The sequence below is a fragment of the Neolamprologus multifasciatus genome, chromosome 18 (genome assembly GCF_963576455.1).
Source record: "Neolamprologus multifasciatus chromosome 18, fNeoMul1.2, whole genome shotgun sequence".
NCBI classification, from domain to species: domain Eukaryota; kingdom Metazoa; phylum Chordata; class Actinopteri; order Cichliformes; family Cichlidae; genus Neolamprologus; species Neolamprologus multifasciatus.
In genome coordinates, this window is record NC_140456.1 from 5,757,670 (window position 1) to 5,770,002 (window position 12,333).

The 12,333-nt window shown below is 38.9% G+C and overlaps 1 protein-coding gene across 6 annotated transcripts in view; it reads right to left on the minus strand.

Moving 5' to 3' along the window:
• Positions 1-9,903, minus strand: part of zmynd11 (zinc finger, MYND-type containing 11) — a 36,175-nt gene extending 26,272 nt beyond the window's left edge. For 3 of the 6 annotated variants that reach the window (XM_085140686.1, XM_085140683.1, XM_085140682.1), the window contains exons 1-2: positions 9,449-9,604; positions 4,962-5,097 (exon numbers count right to left, since the gene is read on the minus strand). In XM_085140686.1, coding sequence (XP_084996812.1) covers positions 4,962-5,097; positions 9,449-9,494 — 182 coding nt within the window. In that variant the 5' untranslated portion in view covers positions 9,495-9,604. Of the gene's footprint in view, positions 1-4,961; positions 5,098-9,448; positions 9,606-9,631 lie in introns of those variants that run through there. The other 3 variants (XM_085140684.1, XM_085140687.1, XM_085140685.1) reach the window with 3 other exon arrangements.
• Positions 9,904-12,333: the final 2,430 nt, after the last annotated feature.

The following is a 12,333-nucleotide window of genomic DNA, read 5'->3' on the forward strand; positions in this document are numbered from 1 at the left end:
ACGCTCTCTCTCTGCGACTGTGTGTTTCCTGGGTGAGAGAGCGGCTTTTTGTTGTTGTGCTAAGCTAATAGGCAGAATGCTACAGGTATAGCTCTAAAGAATGTAGCATCATGGGCAGTGTAGTCCGTGCTGCAGGGAGAATGGACTGCCATACACGTTATGTGTCTGTGAGCGAGGGAGGGAGAAAAAGGAAAAGTACGAGCTGTCATCGAGCAGAAACGGGAGCTGGAAGCATGTAAATATAATAATAACCGCTGCAGCCAAGAAGAGCGCCTGACGAGCCCAGTTGTAAGTAAGCTATTAAGACTCGACTGTACACCATGTTCGTGTTTTCCTCTGAAACAATAAGTCCTGTTGGAGCAGCCTTTCAACGCCTCTCTCTGTCTCTGGCTAACAAAGTTGACCCAGACAACAAAGTAAAGCTAGTTTTCAGCTACGAGCCGACATGAACCCACCGTATTAGCCAGAGGTCCCTTTACTACGGTTCGGAGCCGCGGACCTTCAGTAACAGTAATAAATCACAGCAATAGTACATTCATGTAGTTGTAAACAGCATGATAATATATTAAGATATATTATATTTCAGAATACATTACTCTTATTGAGTAACGTAATGGAATACGTTACAGAATACATTTTGGGGCATGTATTCTGTAATCTGTAGTGGAATACATTTTAAAAGTAACCTTCCCAACACTGCCTAAACAGTGCATAAGCACTTTCTCCACAGGTGTGTGAATATTAACCTTGAAGGCCGACAGTGGCGCCCGTACAGTTTATGATACTAGCCACACTCTGTAAACAACGGTCTCTGTGCCATTTCATCCATTGGAAAGAGTCAGTGTTGGGATTGCTATTCAAAGAAAGTACTGTATTACACATTACTTGTTACTTAAAACAAACAAAAACAACAAAAAGTAATGCCCTATATTACTTATTTACTCACCTGAGAAAGTAATTCTTTCCATTACTCATTACTCTGTAACACTGTCACATAATTACCCCTTAACACTATAACGCTGACTCAATTCTCTATCCCAACAAGGATAGATATAATCTTTTTTAAGTGTCTTGTATGAACACAAACCCAACAATGCAGACCAAATCTGAAAACCAACCCAAAGAGACTTTGAAGTGATGGCCACACTTTGAACTGCAGAAACATGAAACAAGCCTGACAGCTCTTGTTACCTACTGAAGATCAGGCTCTGGCTGCTGGGCTCGGGTCAGCATGAACTCAACTACATCACCAGCTTGGGTTCTTCGCCACCTTTGTGTTAGCATGCGGTCTGCGCAGACGCCTACAAAAAGTCCAAAATCTGTTTTCCGTCCTTGGCGCAGTTTAAACTTTTTGCGAAACGAAAATAAAAACAATGTCTAAATCCGCACTCCAGCTGATTATAGCCAAGTGCACAGGAAGAAGACATGTTTGAATTCTTTTCCTGTTTACTCAGAATGCAGATAATTGAAGAACGTTTGTAATGTAAGTAATGGTGTAATTGTGACTGATGACTGAATTTAGTACAGTAAGTCTTCTGAAGCACATAAGGTGCTTACAGTAATGCAGTACTCTGCAACACATTACACCTAGCACTCCTAGACACAGCAACATTTCAGTGATATAAAAAATGTCTTTGAGATGTGAAAAACGTGATCAACTGTTCACATACATAAACAATGTTTCACCTCTTTAGTTAAACTGCTCAGTTTTACTGAGTTTTGCTCAGTGACTCAACTAAAGTAGGTTGTAGCAGACGCACCCCACTCAGATAGGCGCCTGCTACACCCGTCCAACCCTGAAACCAACACCGAAACTAAAGCCGTGCACAACTGAGGATGCAGACACAAGCAACACAGATTTTAATCATCGTAAATACGCACATCAAATCAAGCGCACACCACATTAAGAACATTTTTACTGCTTTCCCTTTCCAGCAAGAAAACTACTTAGACACAAATGCACTAGACTCTGCTCTCAAAACTGGTTTGTCACAAAACATGGAAGTTAATATATAACTTGTTTTTAGTGAGTCAGTTAAGACTGGGATCAACACGTTAAAACGGCAAAGCCAGTCAGAAATCAACAGCTTTTATATTTATTGTATTATTTCCACAAATCAAACTTTAGAAACTGCTGCCACACATACATTACTGAAGTTAGAGGATACATGTAAGATATAGTTAAAAGTAGGGCTGCACGATTTTGCATAAAATGAGAATCACGATTTTTTTGCTTAGAATTGAGATCACGATTCTCTCACGATTTTCTTTTCCAGTATAAATATTTATTGCACTTATTAACTGCACATCAACTTCGTAACAGTTGAGACTGAACATAAAAACAATAAATAAACATAAAAACAACAAATGTCTCACATTTTGTCGTTGCCGCAAAATGTTGTACTGCTTGAAATTGCGTCTCCACCGTTGCTCGACGCTGCGTGTATAGAGCAGGTAGAGCAACAATAGAAAAATAGTTGCGGGACGGCACTGTGTAGCGTTTGTCTAGGGTGTTGATCATTTTCCTAAATCCCTCGTTTTGCACAGTGTTGATGGAGCCATATCTTTGGTCAGGTGATAAGTAACAGCCTCCGTAATTTCTTTGTGCCTGCGGGAGTTCGACGGGTATAGGGAAGCGCTGTATAAGGTTCCCGTTATTGATGTTTGGGTGGTTGACCGGGACGGATTTTCTCCTGTCACTTTCTCGTCATCCCTGACGTGCTCTCCGTTGTTTTTTCCCTGCTAATTTTAGCAGCCAGCTTCTGTATCACGTGGTATAAGGCTCCGCCCTTGTCATTTGTTGAGCAGGAAGAGTGAGCGCTTGTTTTCATGCAGATTACGTCCCGGATCAAAATGCGGTACAATCGTCGTCGTCTTTTTTTTAAAAATTGTTGTCATTTGGAAATGAGATCGTGATTTTCTAACGATTAATCGTGCAGCCCTAGTTAAAAGTAAACTTTGATTCATTACTCATTGTTGAAGCAGGGGTCTGTCTCGCTCTCTGCAGACAAAGCTGCCTGACTCAGAGCGTAATAAGCAGAAACACGACATAACTTTAGAGTAGAAATATTTTATGTAACACATGAAAAAGAAAAAAAAACTATAGTGATTAAAAACTAAACGCTGCACAGTCCTAAAAGACATCAAACTAGACCCAAATCTATTACAATAATAACCAATTAGTCCACCTATCCCTGAATGACGCAGTTGTTCACCAAGCAGGCTCTTGAATGTGACGGTTTAAAAATAATTGTTTTAAGATCATCATCTTGTTCTAGGTAGTTTTCACTGTTTACATTTTGAGACTGATTAAACGAAAACACGTAATTACGGCTTGTAGCTGTAGATCAAAGTGATTACAGGTATGACGTATTTAATTTTGGGTACATTTAAAATGAATTCAAAAACAAACATGAAGAACAATCCCTCAAGGGCATCCCACAAGGATAAATGGTGCTCATTTGAATACGATAACAAGCCAAAGGCAACATTAACGACAACTGCACAAAAGCATCTGTTATGTTGATGATAATTATTTTGCCACAAACAACAATCAAAAAAATCGGAACACTTGTGTTGAGCATTTTGATGCTTTTCTGCTGGATATTATTTTGTAGTGAAAAAAAAGTTCTTGATAACATGTTCACCGTTTTCTACCACTTGGAATAAAGGACCAAGCAAACAAATTACTGACAATGATGAGACGCAGTTTCAGCCCTACAAAAATAAAAATAAAGAAATTTGAAAGCTTTTTAGATTCTAGACATTTTAATCTAGAAAGATTAAGATTCATGAAGTAGGAAGAGTTTTTCTAAGAGCTTCAGATATTGGTCACCCTGGAACATCAGACAAATGATTCAAACAGGTCACCATATCAACATGAAGGTAGTTCGAGCGATGACATGTTAGCACAGTGATGACCTAATGGGATAAAATGTCTTCGCACTCTGCCTTTAACCCTTTAAGAGCTACCATAGAACCAAGTCCGCCAGAGCTTATATTATATTTTTACATGCTGTGGAGCCATTTTTGGGAGCATTTCAAGTTGCTATACATCAATACAACCATTATAGCCCAAATTTTAATAATATGTCTGCATTAAGTGCATAGTAATTACATAAATTGCAAAAAAGTGCAATAAACTACAAAAAAAACATTTAATTTAATTACTTTTAAACATATATTTCTAGTTAGAGAAATTTAAGAGGCTTATCCCTCAAAACTGTAAATACAAAAAAGTTGCACAAAATAGTTTCCCACCACAGGAAATTTATTTTGAGTGTCTTCATAGTTTTATTTTTGAAATACACCAATTTTTATACACTGCAGGAAAAACGAAAATAAATATTATAATGCAAATTTGCAAAAAAAGCAGCATATGCATCAAAATAAACTATTTCCAGCAGCGCAATATGAGTCCTAAGCATCCCAGAAACCACACAGAAAGTCATAAAGTCAAACATAACTTTTAAAAACACCAGTATAGGCTCATGAGGCCCTGATGGTAAAAAAACTACATTTCTGCGAAAATTACGTCACTTCCGGTTTCGGCCAGGTCATGGCGGACATGCGATAGTTCGCGCTGATGGACGTAGGAAGTGTTATGAACAGCTGATCGGATCGGCAAAGCGTGTTTCTGGAATATTATGTTTTTGTTGCTGCAAGAGCTTTTTATGCAGTTTTTGCAAAGCTATATGTGGAAGGAAACTGTGACCGAGGACAAGCTGATGGCATAAGATGTAAGTACAACTCCTCTGGTTTCATATGCAAAAAAAAATTATTGCGCTAGCTCACGTGGTTGCAGAGCTACCGGGATTTAAAAATAGTTACGCAAAACAGAGCGTGCCTGCTCCAACCGGCTTTAAAGGGTTAATTACCTAAAACACTGACTGGGGAGCTGACACAGCCATTTATGTTCATAAATAACATTACTACATCCGTGTTATCTGCAGTGGACTTACTTTGAGATCCTGTCCATGTTTGCGATTTGTTTCTGGTTGCGTATGACCTCGATGGCCTCCCAGACATACTGGACGACCTTTGGGTCCGCCTGCCTCTTCTTCACCACACGTGACATGATTTCCTTATTCATGACAACTGTAAGAAACAAAGACAAAAAAATATTGATCAGCAGTTATTTTGCTTTTGTTTAATGAATGAACAGAAACTTACCGGTAAACAAACTACAAAGAGGCACACAGACTGCTCCAACATGGCAGAAATCATAATCATGAGTATAACAGAAATGAACTGCTGATTACTTAACACGATTGTTCAATAATTTCATCAACATCAAGCATTTATTGGTCTAGAAAAATAAATCTATATAACCTCAGTCAGAGACAAATATATTCGGGGGGAGGGGGGGGGGGAATATAAAGTAAATAAATCCAAGCTTTCAAGCCAATATGATTAATCACCCAGTCTTAGAAAACCTTGAAAGATTTAGGATTATTACAAGTTACATAATCCCAGTGGTTGTGTTGTTTGTGACTGTAACACCTGTGGTAGCTCCATCAATACATGACACATGCTGCCAGTGATTGGACAGCAGAAATAATACAGAAACTAATATAAACAGTTGTCTCTATTTACCTCATAAGACAACACTTACATCACCGGATGAGAGCACATACATTTCAGAATATTTTTCTTACCAGGTCAACTGGTCGGGTAAGCGATTAAACAAATTAACTTGCATTCATTACGGTTTGGACAGTTATTCTAAATCTTCTCCAACTATGAGCAAAAGGTGAACGTAATGAATACACACAACTTTTTGTCATTCATGGACAAATTACACACAGGTGTAAATCTATAATAAATTTATTTGAATATCAGGAGAGAATTTTTTTTTTTGCCTCTAACAAATGTTTCCTCTGGTGACGTTTTTTATTTAGGCCTTGCTGACATTAAAACTAGTAAATCATCACAAAAGCAGCAAAACACAAGTTTACATTTTGCCTGATAGAGACACGATGTTTTCTTTACAAATGGTTGCAGTTTCAGATCACCTGATAGTCACCAGGGGCGATGACAGATAACTAAGGCTACGTTCACACTGCAGGCGAAAGCGCATCAAATCTGATTTTTTGACCCTATGCGACCCATATCCGATCATGGTGTGACAGTGTGAACGGCACAAATCCGATATTTTCAAATCCGATCTGGGTCACTTTCGTATGTGGTACTGAATCCGATACATATCTGATGTTTTAGAAAGCGACTGCTGTTGGTCATGTCGCATTAAATCCGTCTTTTACGTCACTGACACAAGACAGACGCCAATTATCAGCGCCGGAGAAGACATCGCGAACGCTTCCTGACCATCCGGTGAAACTGTTGGGAAGACAACGTTGGAGGAACGTGAACATTTTATTTGTACTGTATAATCTGCAGATTCTGACAGAAATCTGCAACTATCCTTTGAAGCAGCGCTCCTCTAAAACAGCAATAAGGATCATTATTAGGTTATTTACATTATTATGTAAATAACAAAATAACTTAAAGCAAAATTTGGGAAATGTAAAGTCCGAAGTCTTTATATTAAGGGCCATCAGTCAAACAATACTGTTGCTCTGGGTCTAAACACAGCGCGTTGTGTGTGACGTCTTCTTTTGCGCATGCGGCCGCTTTGAGCGTTCACACTAGAGCGCGTTTGCTGTCGCATTTTATTTGTAGTGTGAACGAGCAGACAAAAAAATCGGATTTGATCAAAAAATCGGAATTGAGCATCAAGACCTGCAGTGTGAACGTAGCCATAGAGACCAAAGATTGTGCAGAATCTGGCGCGACTCTCCTTCACGACATTACACAGGTGATTTATGATACTTGAGTCATCACCTCATACCTCACAAATAGTTTTACCCAAGTATTTGGACCACATACGTCCTCCACATTAAAGATGTCACTAAAAACTGTGAAAGGAAATGCTTCAAGTAACAGTAACAAGTGTCTGATGCATATCCAAACCTCTGATTTTCATCAGCATACACTGGACTATCAGGACAGACGTGTTACTTAGAAGAAAACATTGTTCCTCCTTCCATCTCATCTCAATGTTTAAGAGGAAAAAGCTTGTACCAATGTTTAAAAAATGAAATGAAAGCTGAAACATGGCAGCTATTTTTTTTTTTTTTATATTTTTAAAAATGCTTACACAAGCATAAATCTACCTAAAAATGTAAATACACCTTACAGTTACTTTAATTAAACCCTGATTTTATTTTACAGTATGAAAAACTATAACAGAAAGATGAAATATTAGGATATTTGTTTTTCTGCAGGAACAAAAGCTAATTGCTTATGAAGACAAGAGATATATGCCAGTGTGGTTTGTTTTAAAACCACACGCAGTCACTAGTTACTTCAGTTTTTAATGCAATTAATTTCTCCTGAAACTAAATAAACTCAAGCTGGTTAGGTTGACTCCTTAAAATGGTGCACAGGCCTGGCCTACCCTAAATATCTTAACAAATTCAAATCCAATTTTCTGCGGTGCTCCTCTTAGCCATCCGTGAAACTTAAGATGTCACTTTCATAAACCACAGCCAAAAGCTAACCATAATACTACTGAAAGAATTTTAACATGAACGAAGATGCTCGGCTTTAGTGCACTTGCGGTAGAAGAGGCTGAGACAGATGTCGACAGGCGATGTTAATTCTCACCCCTTTCTCATGAGAGAATGGACCGTGGTTTATGTCGAAAGCACGTAAGAACGAGCCGCATATTTGTTGTTGGGAGCATAACAAAAACAAACCACCTAAAAATAAATGCAGATTCTGTTAAAATCAGCACAAACAATGCAAAAGCGCCGTCTGTGACAATGCAACGGTGCATATATCGGTCATAGTCAGTCAGAGTCATTAGGCGTGAGAGTCGATGTTACTGCTCTCAGTGTGGCTTCTTAAAAATACAGAGTTGATGTTTTAATATTGCAAAACCAGATCACATGAAGCACCTACTATAGACACATCTGGAGTCCACAAAATGCTACTGGAAAGTGTTTCTACAACTTTATTTTATATTAAAAACAAAACAATTTAAAATAAATAACCTTAGCCTGTGATATTTACTGATATCAGTGGCCAGAGCTCATCTGTTGCCAGTAAATTTTGCAAATAGTGTAATAAAGGGATTTAAAAACAGTTTCTTTGTTCTTTTTTCCTCTGGCACAAAATGTGGCTTAAAACACACACACACACACACACCCCTACAATAAAACAAGGCAGTGTTGGAAAATGGTTAAAATCAAAAAATAATCTGGATTTTACACCTTAATTTGTGTAACACTCGATTTTAAAACAGTGAAATTTTTTGCAATGTTGACGAGAAAAAACTGTTTATGTTTTATGTGGATTCTGATAGTGAAACACAGAAAGTGTGCAAATATTCTGATGTTCACATTCAAATACAGGGAAACGCAACCCGGCATCACACCATAGCTGAAGGCAAAACAAAATGAGGTGACACTGAGTAATGTGAGCTACCCTATTCTGTGTCAAGCGCAGTCGGTGTGAACGGGTGCCACCTGTGCAATGATGCCCTCGTTTCCTCCGTTCAGCCTGTGCCTCTCCTGAGATCACGCCGCGTGACGACAGGACGGGCGGCTCTGCACGCCGGCGTGCTCACACATCAATTAAGCAAGGTGTGCGACCCAGGAGCCCAATTAGCAGACAGCCAGCCTAGGCAGAGTGGGCTTCGTGGCTCTCGCGGTAAACAAAGACGACACACCACGCTGCTGTTCCCTCACTAGAAAACTGACAGCCCCACCTGACGTTACGCCAAGAAGACAATCATACCCACTGGTTAAAACGCCGATTAAATCCACTTGACGAGCTCTAGGGTTTAAAGAGGGCAACGCTGTCTAAACATTTTAGCACGACTCTGCCATTTACCGTTAGCCCGCTAACAGCAAGCGGGTCATAATAAAAGCTAGCGGAGGATCCCCGGATAAACTAATGCATTACAACACAGTGATTACAATAACCCGCACATATAATATTTAATTTAAAGAACACACTTGTCATAACTTGTACCGTCAGCAACAAAGACAGCCGCGGCAGGCCACGGACACTGCAATTGAAGGAGCTCACTTTAGCCACTAGCAGGCTGGCTAATGTCCAACTCAAAGCTTGTCAGGACAAAAAAAGTCAGCTTTCCCCCCAGTGAACTCAAACCAGCTCGATTACATTGTAGACTAAATGCGAGATAACCTAAATACCAGAAAAGTACATAACAATAATAGGTGATTGTCGGCCATGCGATCGTTATGAGTAGATTTAATCAGCAAAGCTAGTAAACTGTTACGCAGCTAGCGTTAGCTGATGGGAAGCTAAAACATGCCAGCTTTACAGGAAACATTGGTGAGATTCACAATCACGGCAACAGACTGGGAGCGGGAGCGTACACTGTGTTTGGTCGCTACAAACTAGGCTAACTAGTTACCTACTCGTTTATTTTGAAGGGCGCCATGTTCACAGTCCTCCATCATGGGGACAGGAAAAGAAGCCACGGCTAAGCTAACGGCGTTAGCGCATGTAGTTGCTGGCTAGCTAGCCGCAGTGTTGTCACACAGAGCCTGAGCCATTTTCTCCAGGATTCAAAAAAATAAAATAAAATAAAACTCACCTCCGCCTCCGTGTCACAAGCACAAAGCGCTGCAGAAAATCCGTTGAGGATTGGACTCGAGTCAGCTTACATCAGTAATTTTCGAGCTACTGGGGTCTGTTGGTGAACGTCTGTGTCCAGCTTGGCTGAGAGGTAAACACGGGGCAGACGGAGCCGAGCGAAGCTGCGGAGCCACAGGGAGAACTCTAGTGGTGGAATCTGAATCACTGCAACCCGCTACACCTGGAGCCAGCAGCCGGGAGATTTCAGGGCATCTCCATGTCAAATCGATGTGCGTTGGGGAAGCTGACCTTCAAGGCTGCCTGTCAGACACGCTCCCTGAATCTTTAAATTATTTTTTTTAACAAGATATTAAAAAAACAAGAAGTTTGACAGTATAAAATATAATATTTTTTCCACTTCAATAAATAAATAAATACATGTTTTTTTTTTTAAAAAAATGTCAGATTCAAAAATAAATAGCGTGCTGGGGATTCTCGAAAAATAAACAAACAAAAACACAATAAAAGACGAAAGCTTGGAATTTGTAAGGTGGTAACAATTTAGAGCAAATTCCAAATTCTTTTTTTACTTTAATGTATTAATGGTAAACGTTTAATTAATTTATCTAATGTCAGGCTTATAAACATTTTTTGGTCTGTATTGCATGTTAAAATAAACGTATTATGTTGTTTTTAGTTATTATTATTACTGTGTATTTATTTTTAATTTTCCATTTCAAGATGGATGAAACAGTTGGGGGAGCTAGAGGATAAGGCAAACTTATGTTCAAACCATCAAACAAATTTTAATATAAGATAAAGATAACACAAGTAGATACCAAATTAAGTTTTTAAATTATTATTTCAAGTATTGGGGGGGGGGGGGGGTATCCACACCTACCTTGCTCTGTGAGGAAAAGTAATTTGAACCCTACCCATGAAATCATAAGAACATTTAACTATGATTAAGCACATTAAAAAAGCATTTTAAACAAATGTTTAATATTATATGGATGAATTATTTTACTACTCTGTGAATATGTTATTGGACTTCTTTCTTTCTATATATTGTGATGATCATTGCTCTTTAATAATTTGTAAAATTTTATGTATTTTAGTGTTGTTTTTGTCCAGTTAACACTTGTAAATGAAATGTTAAATGTAGCTAAATGAAGTTATTAGAAAAGAAATGAGAAATTAAGTCACTGACATTTATCAGTCTGGAAAGGGTTACAGATCCATTATTATCCACAAAAGAGAAAACTTGGAACAGTGGTGAATTTTTTCAGAGTTGGCTGGCCTACCAAAGTTACTCCAACAGTGCATCTGTGACTCTTTCAGAAGGTCACAAAGAACCCAAACAACATCTAAAGACCCGCCTGCCTCATTGGGCTGCTTTGCTGCTTCAGGACCTGGATGATTGTCACTGATGGAACCATGAATTCTGCTCTCTACCAGAAAATCCTGAAGGACAATGTTCAGCCAAGTTTGTATATACAGGTAACAATGTACAGAATATGTATAGAAACACTGAAAAATTGTACAGGGATATGTATGCACCCCAAGGAGCCAAACCACTTGTATGGTGCTTGTTGCCAAACTGCTCTGTCTGTAGTGTAGACCTGCCATCGAATGAAAAACATTTAACATTATGGATAAAAACGGTCCCATGTGAAAATGTAATTTGACCCCCTACCCCCATCATCCAATCCGTCAAAGAGAAAGAACATGACAGCATCAGTCAAACACAGCGGTGGTCTAAAGCTGCTTCGCTGCTTCAGGACCATTCAGAATGTCCGGCCATCAGTTTGTGCCCTGAAGCTGAAGTGCACTTGAGCGATGCTGCAGGACAATTATCCAAAACACATCAACAAGTCTACAAAATAAAAGCTTTGGAGTGTTCTAATGAAAGTTTGGACTTAAATGAGACTGAGATGCTTTGGCATGACCTTTAACATCTTGTCCATGTTTGAAAAGCCTCCAGTGTTTCTAAAAGAAAAAAAAAAGTTGTGGAATTGCGTAATCAAAGTCTGGATTTAAATCAGATTGAGATGCTTTGGTGTGGTTCTTTTTTTGCATGCAGACTAGTAAAGTGAACCAGAGTCAAATTCCTTTTTTGTGTGTACAAATGGCAGAGATGAGATTATTTTGACTTCTTAAACGTAACAAACAGATTTTCTGTTTGTTGCTTAGTTTTTCAAAAGTAATGATAAAAGTTCACCTCCACTTTAAAGACTGCAGGTGCAAATAGTTTGACGGTTAATGGAAAATATTTCTGGGCTGTAATCATTCAAAAATGATGGCAAACCACATCCTTCCAGTATATCTACAGCATAATGCCACAGATGAGATCATCACTGCCAAACTGGTCTGTCTGCAGTGTAGACCTGCTGTCCAATGAAACACATTGAACACTATGGATAAAAACGGTCCCATGTGAAAATGTAATTTGATCACTGGCCATTCAAAATTTCTTGACATCAGTTTGTGCCCTGAAGCTGAGGTGCACTTGAGCAATGCAGCAGGACAATGATCCGAAACACATCAGCAAGTCTACCTCTGAACTGTTAAAAACAATTAAAACGACAATAAAATGAAAGTTTTGGTGTGTCCTAGTCAAGGTATGGACCTGAATCAGATCGAGATGCTTTATCATGTACCCAAACTTGCCATTCATGTTTGAAAAGCCTCCCTCGTTTCTATAATTAAATAACTCTGGAA